Here is a 19,553-nt window from a genome sequence, read left to right as displayed (position 1 = left end):
TATATAACAAGTACAAAATATAACATTACAATATATAACAACTACAAAATATAACAAGTACAAAATATAACAAGTACAAAATATAACAACTTACAATATAACAAGTACAAAATATAACAAGTACAAAATATAACAAGTACAAAATATAACAAGTACAAAATATAACATTACAATATATAAACAAGTACAAAATATAACATTACAAAATATAACAAGTACAAAATATAACAACAATATATAACAAGTACAAAATATAACAAAATATAACAAGTACAAAATATAACAACTACAAAATATAACAAGTACAAAATATAACAACTACAAAATATAACAAGTACAAAATATAACATTACAATATATAACAAGTACAAAATATAACAAGTACAAAATATAACAACTACAAAATATAACAAGTACAAAATATAACATTACAATATATAACAAGTACAAAATATAACATTACAATATATAACAACTACAAAATATAACAAGTACAAAATATAACAAGTACAAAATATAACAACTACAAAATATAACAAGTACAAAATATAACGTTACAAAATATAACAAGTACAAAATATAACAAGTACAAAGTATAACATTACAATATATAACAAGTACAAAATATAACAAGTACAAAATATAACATTACAATATATAACAAGTACAAAATATAACAAGTACAAAATATAACGATACAAAATATAACAAGTACAAAATATAACGTTACAAATATATAACAAGTACAAAATATAACAAGTACAAAATATAACAACAAAATATAACAAGTACAAAATATAACAAGTACAAATATAACATTACAATATATAACAAGTACAAAATATAACAAGTACAAAATACAACAAGTACAAAATATAACAAGTACAAAATATAACATTACAATATATAACAAGTACAAAATATAACAATATACAAAATATAACAAGTACAAAATATAACAAGTACAAAATATAACAAGTACAAAATATAACAAGTACAAAATATAACAACTACAAAATATAACAAGTACAAAATATAACATTACAATATATAACAAGTACAAAATATAACGTTACAAAATATAACAAGTACAAAATATAACATGTACAAAATATAACGTTACAAAATATAACATTACAATATATAACAAGTACAAAATATAACATCACAATATATAACAACTACAAAATATAACAAGTACAAAATATAACAAGTACAAAATATAACAACTACAAAATATAACAAGTACAAAATATAACATTACAATATATAACAACTACAAAATATAACAAGAACAAAATATAACCAAAATATAACAAGTACAAAATATAACATTACAATATATAACAAGTACAAAATATAACAAGTACAAAATATAACAACTACAAAATATAACAAGTACAAAATATAACATTACAATATATAACAAGCACAAAATATAACATTACAATATATAACAAGTACAAAATATAACAAGTACAAAATATAACGTTACAAAATATAACATTACAATATATAACAAGTACAAAATATAACATTACAATATATAACAACTACAAAATATAACAAGTTCAAAATATAACAAGTACAAAATATAACGTTACAAAATATAACATTACAATATATAACAAGTACAAAATATAACAAGTACAAAATATAACGTTACAAAATATAACAACTACAAAATATAACAAGTATAAAGTATAATAAGTATAAAGTATTGAATGTACACTGATAAATTGACATTGTACTAGTCAGGACAGAATGATGCTAATGAAAAGTTATCATTCATCTTAAATTAAAAAAGAAAATATCAACATGGCAACATGATCATAATCCAAACTCAGATTCAATCAACCTAAAGCAAAATATGAACAAACAAAAGGTTTACAGGGAGATTCTGTAAGCGTGCGTATTTTTAGGATTGGTGCACCTCCTGATTTTCCTTAGTCGCTTCGTGGGTTTTGAACGATTAAGGCCTTTCGTATCACTGACGAGACGTAAAACGACGAAAGAGTGGTATGATGAAGTTTAATTCAAAGTCTAGTTCCACTCCATTTCTTAATCATTTGTATTTAAGGGTGTGCTTTTGTATAAACCTTTTTCAGGAATGAAGCTATGGTTTTTTTTCTAGAATATGAAGTGTGCCTATACACACAATGAACGAGTATTTGAATAAGTTACATGCTCAATAAGGTGATTAGGCCAAGTAGCCATAGGGACAACTCAAATCATTATATTATGGAAACAGTTTAAAAGAAAGAAGGTTGTGTGTGTGTGTGTGTGTGTGTGTGTGTGTGTGTTAATTTTCTTAATATCTCAGTTGTAATGGACTAGATTACCTTCAGTAGTGTGACAGTTGCCAACAACCCCGTGTCAAAGCGGCTTTCATTGTAACAAACATACTGCAACTTATTGAGACACAGTAAAACAGGCACCGCTTTGTGTCCTCACTGTGGCTGCTAAAACTCAAAGTAAACAGTAAACACCGTGGATGGGCGTGCCCAAGTGTCTGTTGAGGAGGAAACCTATTGAATACTATAACAAAAACTTCCAATGCATATTTACAGATTTTTTTTAAAGTGAATAGATTACATTAGACTGCCTTGGTATGCGTTGTGGGGTTAAATATTCAGCACGGTGGTGTTTATCGGCAGTAGAGGGGTGTTGGTTTCTCTAACACAGCTTACCCAGCGGTTTGATCAGACTGAATTTTAAAAAAAACAACTAATTTCTGTTACACATAGTTATTACAAAACCTGATTAAATCTCTTCAGCGATTTCTGTTTTGGATGTTGTTTCACTGTAACATATAGAGATAATTGTTTTTTTAATTAAGATGTAATTGAGGCTGGCGGTAGATACAATGTGCACGATGTTAATATTTATTTTGTCTAAATGGTTCAAACATAAATTTTAAAAAACCCAAAAAAGTCAAATATGCAATTACCGACATGTCACGAAAATCTTAATTCATACCCTTAATTTATTAACACAAGGGGATAAGTATGAACAAATGAAAAACTTACACGGACGCTACTAAATTACAAGGAGAATAAGACAAGGTGTTCCAGAAGAGTAAGCATCTTCTGCTTCATCAATAACACTCTGGATGCCTTTTACCTTTCGCAGAATTGTTTTATAAGTAAGAGAATGTGGGTTAGAGTGAGGAACTCATATCGTTTAAACTAAAATGTTTGATATGAACGTAAGTTATTCTACCATTGCAAAGTGTTTTCACACCAGAAACTTTGTGACAAAGTGATAAACTATATAGATGCTAGGTTTTTGGGTTTTTTTCCGACAGATAATCTAGGAATCTTGGGAAAATGGCAATGACTCAAACATTGAAAAAAATAATGCCACAATTTTCCCTTTGTCCTGTCATTGTTGATATTCAACATTCACTTATTTTACAGTCAGTTCTGGACTATATCCACTCAGAGCTAGGTTGAAAGGATATGTACTAGGTAGACTCGGCCCGGTAAATGTTTCTGTCGTTACTAACCAAGAATTACAAAAGTTAGTGTTTATACCTACTGTATAACCAGGGACACTTACGACCGTATCAACTATACAGAAGGTAGGATTTAATTTTACTGAGACGGCTGAGTGTGGTGCTCCACACTGGGACACGATACCAGATTAACTGTAAGTACGATTGATTTTAGCACCTCTAATTGACACGGGTTGTCCTCTTAAGTGAATATTTATTCCGGGCAGAGGTTTTCAATGATAATATTTCCTAATCAAATTGTGAGGTCCAATCCCTTACAACAAGCACGACGTCTCTTGTTGTCGTTTGATAAGCATATTAGTTATAGAATCAATTAGTTCCATACGGCTTGGCATTCTTCAGAATGATAAACTTACAAAATCATCAAATTTGAACAAGCTAAGGGGGAGCCAGGAAATAGGAGTAATGAGGGTATTAAGCCGCCAGGGGCGCTGATTGCATTGCGATGGAGATAGAGGGGAGGTAACGGTGAAACGATTCAGCTGCTGACACCCCAGTGTAAATTTGATTGTTTATTGGGAGTCGGGGACGAAGCTGCTGATGGAATACGTGGTATTAGCAAGGTTGATTGTCTGTAAAGCTCGCAATGTTAATCGGACAAGAGAACAACGCTTTCTAGTGGCCATATACCGACCACGGCGCTCCTAATATTCAGTTATAGGGGCCATCGCTCCCGACGTTCAGCTATAGGGGATATCACTCCCTATGTTCAGATATACGGGACATCACTCCCAATGTTCAGATATAGGGGACATCACTCCCGATGTTCAGCTATATGGGATATCACTCCCGATGTTCAGCTATAGGGGGCATCATTCTTGATGTTCAGATATAGGGGACATCACTCCCGATGTTCAGCTATATGGGACATCACTCCCGATGTTCAGCTATAGGGGGACATCATTCCTGATGTTCAGCTATATTGGACATCACTCAGGATGTCCAGCTATATGAGACATCGCTCCTGATGTACAGCTTTTTGAGACATCACTCTTGATGTTCAGGTATAGAGGACATCACTCCCGATGTTCAGATATAGGGGACATCACACCCGATGTTCAGGTATAGGGACATCACTCCCGATGTTCAACTATAGGGGAAATCACTCCTGATGTTCTGCTATAGGGGACATCACTCCCGATGTTCAGGTATAGGGACATCACTCCCGATGTTCAGGTATAGGGACATCACTCCCGATGTTCAGATATAGGGAAATCACTTCCGATGTTAAGCTATATTTGATGTCCAGCTATATGGGACATCGCTCCTGATGTTCAGATATAGGGACATCACTTCCAATGTTCAGCTATATTGGACATCACTCAGGATGTAAAGCTATATGAGACATCGCTCCTGATGTACAGCTTTTTGAGACATCAATCCTGATGTTTAGCTATAGGGGACATCACTCCTGATGTTCAGATATAGGGGACATCACTCCTGATGTTCTGATATATTGGACATCACTCCCGATGTTCAGATATAGGGGACATCACTCCCGATGTTCAGATAAAGGGGACATCACTCCTGATGTTCAGATATAGGGACATCACTCCTGATGTTCTGATATAGGGGACATCACTTCTGATGTTTGGCTTTGGAGGACAGCGCTCATGAAATACAGTCTCCGTTGTAAGATATTACGGATGAATCTGATCAAGACCGACGGAAGATCATTGAGGTGACATACAAAGTACTTCACTAATATTTCACCGTTTAAAAATATGTAAAGCTACAATTATTTTCTAGTATTTAAAAACTTTCTATTATAAATAAATAATGACAGCGTATGTTTGAATCTAAGCGTGAATCTCCGTCCAATTTTAAAACGGACATCAAAGGAATTCAACGGTAGTAGAGTGATTAAGGAGCCTCATTGTCTTTATCACTGGCTTTCCACCTCTGGGTCATGGGTTCGAGACCTAAGTGGAGCTGTCACCGGGTACTGACCGCAGGCCTGTGGTCAGTTAACTAAAGTATACCGTGAAATTTAGAATAATTACCGAATTAAACACACACTGAGGGGGACTCTATATAGCATTATATCATACACCGACACCCACTAAGGGGGACTCTATATAACATTATATCATACACCGACACACACTGAGGGGGACTCTATATAGCATTATATCATACACCGACAAATACTAAGGGGGACTCTATATAGCATTATATCATACACCGACACACACTGAGGGGGACTCTATATAGTATTATATCATACACCGACACACACTGAGGGGGACTCTATATAGCATTATATCATACACCGACACATACTGAGGGGGACTCTATATAGTATTATATCATACACCGACACACACTGAGGGGGACTCTATATAGCATTATATCATACACCGACACACACTGAGGGGGACTCTATATAGCATTATATCATACACCGACACCCACTAAGGGGGACTCTATATAGCATTATATCATACACCGACACACACTGAGGGGGACTCTATATAGCATTATATCATACACCGACACACCCTGAGGGGGACTCTATATATCATACAATGACACACACTGAGGGGGACTCTATATAGTATATTATACACCGACACACAATTAGAGGGACTCTATATAGTATTATATCATACACCGACACACACTGAGAAGGACTCTATATAGCATTATATCATACACCGACAGCCAATGAGGGGGACTCTATATAGCATTATATCATACACCGACACACACTGAGGGGGACTCTATATAGCATTATATCATACACCGACACACACTGAGGGGGACTCTATAAAGCATTATATCATACACCGCATTATATCATACACCGATACACACTGAGGGGGACTCTACATAGTATTATATCATACCCCGACACACACTGAGGGGGACTCTATATATCATACACCGACACACACTGAGGGGGACTCTATATAGTATTATATCATACACCGACACACAATGAGAGGGACTTTATATAGCATTATATCATATACACACACTGACGGGGACTCTATATAGTATTATATCATACACCGACACACACTGAGGGGGACTCTATATATCACACACCGACAAACACTGAGGGGGACTCTATATAGCATTATATCATACACCAACAAACACTGAGGGGGACTCTATATAGCATTATATCATACACCGACACACACTGAGGGGGACTCTATATAGCATTATATCATACACCGACACACACTGAGGGGGACTCTATATAGCATTATATCATACACCGACACACACTGAGGGGGACTCTATATAGCATTATATCATACACCGACACACACTGAGGGGGATATAGCTCTATCTATATAGTATTATATCATACACCGACACACACTGAGGGGGACTCTATATAGCATTATATCATACACCGACACACACTGAGGGGGACTCTATATAGCATTATATCATACACCGACACACACTGAGGGGGACTCTATATAGCATTATATCATACACCGACACACACTGAGGGGGACTCTATATAGCATTATATCATACACCGACACACACTGAGGGGGACTCTATATAGCATTATATCATACACCGACACACACTGAGGGGGACTCTATATAGCATTATATCATACACCGACACACACTGAGGGGGACTCTATATAGCATTATATCATACACCGACACACACTGAGGGGGACTCTATATAGCATTATATCATACACCGACACATACTGAGGGGGACTCTATATAGTATTATATCATACACCGACACACACTGAGGGGGACTCTATATAGCATTATATTATACACCGACAGCCAATGAGGGGGACTCTATATAGCATTATATCATAAACCGACACATACTGAGGGGACTCTATATAGTACTATAACATACACCGACACACACTGAGGGGGACTCTATATAGTATTATATCATACACAGACACACACCCTGAGGGGGGCTCTGTATAGCATTATATCATACACCGACTGCCACCGAGGGGGACTCTATATAGCATTATATCATACACCGACACACACTGAGGGGGACTCTATATAGTATTATATCATACACCGACACACACTGAGGGGGACTCTATATAGCATTATATCATACACCGACACACACTGAGGGGGACTCTATATAGCATTATATCATACACCGACACACACTGAGGGGGACTCTATATAGCATTATATCATACACACACACTGAGACACACACTCTGAGGGGGACTCTATATAGCATTATATCATACACCGACACACACTGAGGGGGACTCTATATAGCATTATATCATACACCGACACATACTGAGGGGGACTCTATATAGCATTATATCATACACCGACACATACTGAGGGGGACTCTATATAGTATTATATCATACACCGACACACACTGAGGGGGACTCTATATATCATACACCGACACATACTGAGGGGGACTCTATATAGTATTATATCATACACCGACACACACTGAGGGGGACTCTATATAGCATTATATCATACACCGACACACACTGAGGGGGACTCTATATAGCATTATATCATACACCGACACACACTAAGGGGGACTCTATATAGCATTATATCATACACCGACACACACTGAGGGGGACTCTATATAGCATTATATCATACACCGACACACACTGAGGGGGACTCTATATAGTATTATATCATACACCGACACACACTGAGGGGGACTCTATATAGCATTATATCATACACTGACACATACTAAGGGGTCTCTATATTATTATATCATTCACCGACAAATACTAAGGGGGACTCTATATAGCATTATATCATACACCGACACACACTGAGGGGGACTCTATATAGCATTATATCATACACCGACACACACTGGGGGGGACTCTATATATAGCATTATATCATAAACCGACACACACTGAGGGGGACTCTATATAGCATTATATCATACACCGACACACACTGATATATTATATCATACACCGGGGGACTCTATATAGCATTATATCATACACCGACACACAATGAGGGGGACTCTATATAGCATTATATCATACACCGACACACACTGAGGGGGACTCTATATAGCATTATATCATACACCGACACACACTGAGGGGGACTCTATATAGCATTATATCATACACCGACACACACTGAGGGGGACTCTATATAGCATTATATCATACACCGACACACACTGAGGGGGACTCTATATAGCATTATATCATACACCGACACACACTGAGGGGGACTCTATATAGCATTATATCATACACCGACACACACTGAGGGGGACTCTATATAGCATTATATCATACACCGACACACACTGACACATACACCGACACACACTGAGGGGGACTCTATATAGCATTATATCATACACCGACACACACTGAGGGGGACTCTATATAGCATTATATCATACACCGACACACACTGAGGGGGACTCTATATAGCATTATATCATACACCGACACACACTGAGGGGGACTCTATATAGCATTATATCATACACCGACACACACTGAGGGGGACTCTATATAGCATTATATCATACACCGACAAACACTGAGGGGGACTCTATATAGCATTATATCATACACCGACACATACTAAGGGGTGTCTATATTATTATATCATACACCGACACACACTGAGGGGGACTCTATATAGCATTATATCATACACCGACACACACTGAGGGGGACTCTATATAGCATTATATCATACACACACACACACACTGAGGGGGACTCTATATAGCATTATATCATACACCGACACACACTGAGGGGGACTCTATATAGCATTATATCATACACTGACACATACTAAGGGGTCTCTATATTATTATATCATTCACCGACAAATACTAAGGGGGACTCTATATAGCATTATATCATACACCGACACATACTAAGGGGACTCTATATAGTATTATATCATACACCGACACACACTAAGAGGAACTCTATATAGCATTATATCATACACCAACAAACACTGAGGGGGACTCTATATAGCATTATATCATACACCGACACACACTGAGGGGGACTCTATATAGCATTATATCATACACCGACACCCACTAAGGGGGACTCTATATAACATTATATCATACACCGACACACACTGAGGGGGACTCTATATAGCATTATATCATACACCGACACACAATGAGAGGGACTCTATATAGCATTATATCATACACCGACACACACTGAGGGGGACTCTATATAGCATTATATCATACACCGACACACACTGAGGGGGACTCTATATAGCATTATATCATACACCGACACACACTGAGGGGGACTCTACATAGTATTATATCATACCCCGACACACACTGAGGGGGACTCTATATATCATACACTGACACACACTGAGGGGGACTCTATATAGCATTATATCATACACCAACAAACACTGAGGGGGACTCTATATAGCATTATATCATACACCGACACACACTGAGGGGGACTCTATATAGCATTATATCATACACCGACACACACTGAGGGGGACTCTATATAGCATTATATCATACACCGACACACACACACCGACACACACTGAGGGGGACTCTATATAGCATTATATCATACACCGACACACACTGAGGGGGACTCTATATAGCATTATATCATACACCGACACACACTGAGGGGGACTCTATATAGCATTATATCATACACAGACACACACTGAGGGGGACTCTATATAGCATTATATCATACACCGACACACACTGAGGGGGACTCTATATAGCATTATATCATACACCGACACATACTAAGGGGACTCTATATAGTATTATATCATACACCGACAGCCAATGAGGGGGACTCTATATATCATACACCGACACATACTGAGGGGGACTCTATATAGCATTATATCATACACCGACACACACTGAGGGGGACTCTATATAGCATTATATCATACACCGACACACACTGAGGGGGACTCTATATAGCACACACACACACTTATATCATATATCATACACCGACAGCCACTGAGGGGGACTCTATATAGCATTATATCATACACCGACACACACTGAGGGGGACTCTATATATCATTATATCATACACCGACACACACTGAGGGGGACTCTATATAGCATTATATCATACACCGACACACACTGAGGGGGACTCTATATAGCATTATATCATACACCGACACACACTGAGGGGGACTCTATATAGCATTATATCATACACCGACACACACTGAGGGGAACTTTATATAGCATTATATCACACACCGACACACACTAAGGGGGACTCTATATAGCATTATATCATACACCGACACACACTGAGGGGGACTCTATATATCATACACCGACACATACTGAGGGGGACTCTATATAGCATTATATCATACACCGACACATACTGAGGGGGACTCTATAAAGTACTATAACATACACCGACAGCCACAGAGGGGGACTCTATATAGTATTATATCATACACCGACACACACTGAGGGGGGCTCTTTATAGCATTATATCATAAACCGACACACACTGAGTGGGACTCTATATAGCATTATATCATACACCGACACCCACTGAGGGGGACTCTATATAGCATTATATCATACACCGACACACACTGAGGGGAATCTATATAGCAATATCATACACCGACACTGAGGGGGACTCTATAAAGCATTATATCATGCACCGACACACACTGAGGGGGACTCTATAAAGCATTATATCATGCACCGACACACACTAAGGGGGACTCTACATAGTATTATATCATACCCCGACACACTGAGGGGGACCCTATATATCATACACCGACACACACTGAGGGGGACTCTATATAGCATTATATCATACACCGACACACACTGAGGGGGACTCTATATAGCATTATATCATACACCGACACACCCTGAAGGGGACTCTATATAGCATTATATCATACACCGACACACACTGAGGGGGACTCTATATAGCATTATATCATACACCGACACACACTGAGGGGGACTCTATATAGTATTATATCATACACCGACACACACTGAGGGGGACTCTATATAGTATTATATCATACACCGACACACACTGAGGGGGACTCTATATAGCATTATATCATACACCGACACACACTGAGGGGGACTCTATATAGCATTATATCATACACCGACACACACTGAGGGGGACTCTATATAGCATTATATCATACACCGACACACACTGAGGGGGACTCTATATAGCATTATATCATACACCGACACACACTGAGGGGGACTCTATATAGCATTATATCATACACCGACACACACTGAGGGGGACTCTATATAGCATTATATCATACACCGACACACACTGAGGGGGACTCTATATAGCATTATATCATACACCGACACACACTGAGGGGGACTCTATATAGCATATCATACACCGACACACACTATATAGCATTATCATACACCGACACACACTGAGGGGGACTCTATATAGCATTATATCATACACCGACACACACTGAGGGGGACTCTATATAGCATTATATCATACACCGACACACACTGAGGGGGACTCTATATAGTATTATATCATACACCGACACACACTGAGGGGGACTCTATATAGTATTATATCATACACCGACACACACTGAGGGGGACTCTATATAGCATTATATCATACACCGACACACACTGAGGGGGACTCTATATAGCATTATATCATACACCGACACACACTGAGGGGGACTCTATATAGCATTATATCATACACCGACACACACTGAGGGGGACTCTATATAGCATTATATCATACACCGACACACACTGAGGGGGACTCTATATAGCATTATATCATACACCGACACACACTGAGGGGGACTCTATATAGCATTATATCATACACCGACACACACTGAGGGGGACTCTATATAGCATTATATCATACACCGACACCCACTAAGGGGGACTCTATATAGCATTATATCATACACCGACACACACTGAGGGGGACTCTATATAGCATTATATCATACACCGACAAACACTGAGGGGGACTCTATATAGCATTATATCATACACCGACACACACTGAGGAGGACTCTATATAGCCTTATATCATAGACCGACACACAATGAGGAGGACTCTATATAGCATTATATCATACACCAACAAACACTGAGGGGGACTCTATATAGCATTATATCATACACCGACACACACTGAGGGGGACTCTATATAGCATTATATCATACTCTATATAGCATTATATCATACACCGACACACACTGAGGGGGACTCTATATAGTATTATATCATACACCGACACATACTGAGGGGGACTCTATAAAGCATTATATCATACACCGACACACACTGAGGGGGACTCTATATAGTATTATATCATACACCGACACACACTGAGGGGGACTCTATATAGCATTATATCATACACCGACACTCTATATAGCATTATATCATACACCGACACACATAGTTATATCAGTATCAGTTAATAGTTATATCAGTATCATTAATAGTTATCAGTATCATTAATAGTTATATCAGTATCATTAATAGTTATATCAGTATCATTAATAGTTATATCAGTATCATTATATCAGTTATATCATATCAGTATCATTAATAGCTATATCAGTATCATTAATATCTATATGAGTGTCGTTAATAGTTATATCAGTACCATTAATAGTTATATCAGTATAGTTATATCAGTATCATTAATAGTTATATCAGTATCATTATATCAGTATCATTAATAGTTATATCAGTATCATTAATAGTTATATCAGTATCAGTATAGTATCATAGTTATATCAGTATCATTAATAGTTATATCAGTATCATTAATAGTTATATCAGTATCATTAAAGTTATATCAGTATCATTAATAGTTATATCAGTATCATTAATAGTTATATCAGTATCAGTTATATCAGTATCATTATAGTTATATCAGTATCAGTATATAGTTATATCAGTATCATTATATCATAGTTATATCAGTATCATTAATAGTTATATCATTAATAGTTATATCAGTATCATTAATATCTATATGAGTGTCGTTAATAGTTATATCAGTACCATTAATAGTTATGTATCGTTATATCAGTATCATTAATAGTTATATCAGTATAGTTATATCAGTATCATTAATAGTTATATCAGTATAGTTAATAGTCATATCATTAATAGTTATATCAGTATCATTAATAGTTATATCAGTATCAGTTCATTAATAGTTATATCAGTATCATATAATAGTTATATCAGTATCGTTAATAGTTATATCAGTATCATTAATAGTTATATCAGTATCGTTAATAGTTATATCAGTATCGTTATATCAGTATCGTTAATAGTTATATCATTAATAGTTATATCAGTATCATTAATAGTTATATCATATCAGTATAGTTATATCAGTATAGTTATATCAGTATCATTAATAGTTATATCAGTATAGTTATATCAGTATAGTTATATCAGTATCATTAATAGTTATATCAGTATCATTAATAGTTATATCAGTATCATTAATAGTTATATCAGTGTCGTTAATAGTTATATCAGTATAGATATATCAGTATAGTTATATCAGTATAGTTATATCAGTATCATTAATAGTTATATCAGTATAGTTATATCAGTATAGTTATATCAGTATCATTAATATATATATGAGTGTCGTTAATAGTTATATCAGTATAGATATATCAATATCTTTAAGATGTATAAATCAGAAATAAATATTATTGTTAACTGGACTGATATAAAAGGTATAGAAAAAGAAGGAGAGAAACAAACCCAGAACCCAGTCACCACGGTGACGTCACATTGTAATTCAGAAAGAGGAGTTTTTTATTGCCAGAATGTCAGTCTATCGTCCAGTCACTCAAACAGAATTATTCCTACTTCCTATATTAAAACGTCGTGCGCATCACGTAGCGGACACGTGTTCGTATGGGATATGGCCAATTAGCCTTCAAACAAAACACTGGCCCCTAAAGCCTACTCAGCATCGTGAGATCATAGACTTTGATGTTATATGAAGAAAAATGTGTCTTTTATGGATAACCTGAGACAGTAAGTAAACTTACTTTTAATGTCGTTAAGATTTTCATTGTATACTAAATATGCCAGATTATGTAAGTAAGAATCACAGGAATAAGCGAGTAACCTTAGCCCTCATGGACTCCGTTGAAAGTGAACCTACCAAGACCTAAGTTTATAAAAAGAATAGGAACAAACTAGTTCTCACTTCTTTGATAACTATATTTTGAGTACGACTGGTTGCTATGGGGACAGGTTTTAAGCTGACAACATTGTTACGTAGGAAGTCTTTATAATAAAGTGTTGGACTCAACTCTGTTGTTAAGGTAAGGGGTTTGTCCAGACCCGTGTTTCTAAAGGAACTATATCTAGGTCATACTTAGATGAGAAACTGAAACACATCCCGAATTTATATGGTACAGCCATCACAGAACATCACAGACATGGACCCGCCATTATACCACGTAAACACCACTGTCCAGGGTGACTGACTGGTCGTTTTGTGATTATGTTGACGAGACACATCCCTTTAGATTGGCGGTTACTGACTAGGCAGAATTACTGACCAGTGGAAATCTGGGAGGTTGACAGGACTAATCCGTGAATGGACAAGACTACAATTGTTGAAGGAACATACATTTTGATTGTCTGAGAAGGATGTTAAGAATTCGGAGTTATGAATCATTTGTCATTTATCGCACCTATCTCTGTTTAAAAGGTCTTTTTAACGTTTTAGTTAAATTTAAAAACATTAAATTAATCATTACAATTACTTTCATTCTTATTTTCTGGAAATGTGATATTTTCTCTGTTCTGTTAAGACTGTGCGTAATGAGGACATCAGAGTCCGTCAGTTAGCAAATGATGACAAATTTCACCATTTCAAAGATTGTACGCAAGAAGTGAAAAGTACCTTTAAATAATTCAGATTTAGATACAACAGAGCCAAATAATGAATGAAACTGCATCATACACCTGTTTCGTCCTTCTAAAACTCGTCAGTGATGGTACACCATACACCTGTTTCGTCCCTTTAAAACTCGTCAGTGATGGTACACCATACACCTGTTTCGTCCTTCTAAAACTCGTCAGTGATGGTACACCATACACCTGTTTCGTCCTTCTAAAACTCGTCAGTGATGGTACACCATACACCTGTTTCGTCCCTTTAAAACTCGTCAGTGATGGTACACCATACACCTGTTTCGTCCTTCTAAAACTCGTCAGTGATGGTACACCATACCCCTGTTTCGTCCTTCTAAAACCCGTCAGTGATGGTACACATACACCTGTTTCGTCCTTCTAGGACTCGTCAGTGATGGTACACCGTACACCTGTTTCGTCCTTCGAGAACTCGTCAGTGATGGTACACCGTACACCTGTTTCGTCCTTCTAGGATTCGTCAGTGATGGTACACCATACACCTGTTTCGTCCTTCTAGGACTCGTCAGTGATGGTACACCATACACCTGTTTCATCCTTCTAGGACTCGCCAATAATGCTAAGGACATAAATGTTGAAGCCAGTTAGCGACTGACGAAAATTTCAAAGTGATCGGAAAGAAAGTCAAAAGGTAGAAGGGGAGGTGCACCAGCAAAATCATAATTTTCAATATATCAGATAATTTTAGAACAGCGTCAAGTACATGTGTACATGTGAAAGGCAAATTCTTGTAGAAGATCATATCACTGATACAACACGGACTACTGCTGTATAAATACGCCAAACCTTGGAGGGCATTAGCAATGATTTGAAACTAAAATACTGTAATTATGTGTGAGGACATTCATTGTGACAAGGGAGTATCATTAGCGAGTACGGGACAGAGTTTCAGTGTCCAATTGAACTAACGTTATTCAGAATCCCTGACATAGAGCTCACTTTAAGCAGCCACCGATAAAGGTTGTCAGGGTAGTCATGGTAACAAAATAGCATGGTTACCATGGAAACAACCAAATAAGGATTATCATAGAAACACAAAAATCAAGGTTGTCTTGGTATTTAACAGATCAGGGTTGTCTTCGAAGCACACAAATCAAAGTTGTCGAGTTAACACACAAATACCATTGTCAAGGTAACATACAGATCAAACCATGTTAGTAGTGTCCATCACGTAAGATTGTGATCGTAAGTGGTTAACGTCAAGACAAATACAAAGTGAATACCAAATGCTAACCTTGGTAGTAAGTGTAGCACTGTGAAGGATGTCCCCGGGCCAGAACAGCTGTGACGCAACAGTGACAGCCGTCAGACTCATACTAACGTTTCCGCCGGCGTCAAACGTCGTGTCCAAGTTGTGTTCGTCGTGGAAGATGTGTTTACGTACGGCGTTATGCAACATGGCAAGTATGATGGAAAACCCACCGAACCCGAGCAGCATCAGCAAGGCCGACTCGTGCTTCTCTAATACCGCCTTAGGTCTGAAACACAAAAGGGAGATTTGATGAAACAACTGTTGTAATGTCATAAACAGATGGAATTCTTTTGTATCACCTGTAGTAATATTGAGTAACCATGATAAAATTAATTACAGTGCGATTACGTTGTCTTTTTAGATCCGGGGCACACGAAAATATAACATGAAGGTCTAGATAACTCCTGATACCGCTTGTAAATTTAGGAATGTTTCATGTTTCATGCTGCTTTTCGGAATAGTGCAATTCTAAATTTAGTTTATATACACGTCAAATGATGCATATTTCAACCCACCAAACAAATTATGTGAGACGTTTTCTTGATATTGAATTTTCTGTTCATGTCCTAGGTAATGTACACTGGTAAATTTTTATACTACAACCCATTCACTTCGTTTGTTGGACCCCTAGCCATTTTGTTAAGCATTTGAAAACTAGCCTAATAAAGTATTCTAATATGTCAGAGAAAATGTAATGTGCAGTCAAAGTTTATATGTAGGATGTCGTTGATGAAGCAGAAGACGCTTGCTCTTTCGGAACACCTGTTTTTTTTTTTTTTTCTGGAGTCTTGGTGTATTATTATTTTTTTATTCAGTTTGCTCTACATGTTGTAATTTTATTGTTGTTTTTTAACATTGTTATACCTAAAGGTTTTGATTGTAGTTTTTCGACCTGAAGTTATGGTTCTCTTTTTAAGAATCAATATGATTGTCCAGTTCTCACATCCACTGACATTAAACATTTACTGTCGTGAGACAATGTTTTATAACTACAGGGTTTATCCGACATCAAATTATCTAAAGGTCAATGTCAGTGATAATAGAAATGTGTTTTCAGTTTACACTTCTACTGGGCCATCCTCATATCAAAAATACAGCATTTCTTGCTGGTCTTCAAATATCGCGGCGCTCCATTACACAAAATTACAATAAAAGTCGTGACAAGGCGCACTCATTGCTGTTCCACATGTCAACAAAAATGGCTGTTCTATTATCAACAAAGATGGCTGTTCTATTATCAACAAAGATGGTTGTTCTATTATCAACAAAGATGATTGTTTTGTTTTCAACAAAGATGGCAGTTCTATTATCAACAAAGATGGCTGTTCTATTATCAACGAAAATGGATGTTCTATTATCAACAAAGATGGCTGTTCTATTATCAACAAAGATGGTTGTTCTATTATCCACAAAGATTATTGTTTTGTTTTCAACAAAGATGGCAGTTCTATTATCAACAAAAATGGCAGTTCTATTATCAACAAAGATGGTTGTTCTATTATCAACAAAGATGATTGTTCTGTTTTCAACAAAGATGGCAGTTCTATTATCAACAAAAATGGCTGTTCTATTATCAACAAAGATGGTTGTTCTATTATCAACAAAGATGATTGTTTTGTTTTCAACAAAGATGGCAGTTCTATTATCAACAAAGAATGCAGTTCTGTTATCAACAAAAATGGCTGTTCTATTATCAACAAAGATGGTTGTTCTATTATCAACAAAGATGATTGTTCTGTTTTCAACAAAGATGGCTGTTCTATTATCAACAAAGATGGCTGTTCTATTATCAACAAAAATGGCTGTTCTATTATCAACAAAAATGGATGTTCTATTATCAACAAAGATGGTTGTTTTGTTTTCAACAAAGATGGCTGTTCTATTATCAACAAAGATGATTGTTTTGTTTTCAACAAAGATGGCTGTTCTATTATCAACAAAGATGGCTGTTCTATTATCAACAAAAATGGATGTTCTATTATCAACAAAGATGGTTGTTTTGTTTTCAACAAAGATGGCTGTTCTATTATCAACAAAAATGGCTGTTCTATCATCTACATAGATGGTTGTTTCACCATTAAACATAATAGCTGTATAACATATAAAAAAAGTTGTCCTACTTATAAACAAAAATGGCCGGTCCAATTATAAACAAAACCACTGTTCTACTAGTTGTTCCACTATCAACAAAAATAGTTGTTTCACTGTCAACAAAAATAGTTGTTCCACTGTCAACAAAAATAGTTGTTCCACTGTCAACAAAAATAGTTGTTTCACTGTCAACAAAAATAGTTATTTCACTGTCAACAAAAATAGTTGTTTCACTGTCAACAAAAATAGTTGTTTCACTGTCAACAAAAATAGTTGTTCCACTGTCAACAAAAATAGTTGTTCCACTATCAACGAGGAGAATAACAAAGTATTTTACTTACAAATTTATGTATAACAAAGTTTTGGTACTCTGCGATCAATCATGAATTAACAAATAATATCCAAATTGTGTCAGGTTTGGTTTAAACATCTTTTACTTCATTAAGACAACACAAATATAACCACATTTACAGAAACAAAGACTGCGGATCAGTTCTTCTCCTAGTTTATTGTGATGTGCCGTAGGTTATCCTTCATCAATTGTGTTTTTCAAGGACTATGCAATGCAGGTATCGTCGACGAAGCCGAGAGGTCTTATCGTTCCAGAACTCTTGATAGGAATTCTCTTTTTCATTGTACACGGACGCGTACTATTACATCTACGTCTGTCTTCTTGCTATTGTCTTACTCATGTTTTATGT

At 36.4% G+C, this 19,553-nt stretch overlaps 1 protein-coding gene across 1 annotated transcript in view; it reads right to left on the bottom strand.

Annotated features, from left to right (window-relative positions):
• LOC132561686 (uncharacterized) overlaps positions 1-17,396 on the bottom strand; it is a 28,621-nt gene extending 11,225 nt beyond the window's left edge. Inside the window, exons 1-2 of the mRNA XM_060226388.1 lie at positions 17,362-17,396; positions 16,744-16,987 (exon numbers count right to left, since the gene is read on the bottom strand). Of these exons, the coding sequence (XP_060082371.1) occupies positions 16,744-16,987; positions 17,362-17,396 (279 nt within the window). The remainder of the gene's footprint in view (positions 1-16,743; positions 16,988-17,361) is intronic.
• Positions 17,397-19,553: the final 2,157 nt, after the last annotated feature.

The sequence above is a fragment of the Ylistrum balloti genome, unplaced genomic scaffold (genome assembly GCF_031769215.1).
Source record: "Ylistrum balloti isolate Yb309-2 unplaced genomic scaffold, AGI_CSIRO_Ybal_v1 Utg371264, whole genome shotgun sequence".
Lineage (NCBI taxonomy): Eukaryota > Metazoa > Mollusca > Bivalvia > Pectinida > Pectinidae > Ylistrum > Ylistrum balloti.
This window is presented reverse-complemented; position numbering and strand designations above follow the sequence as displayed.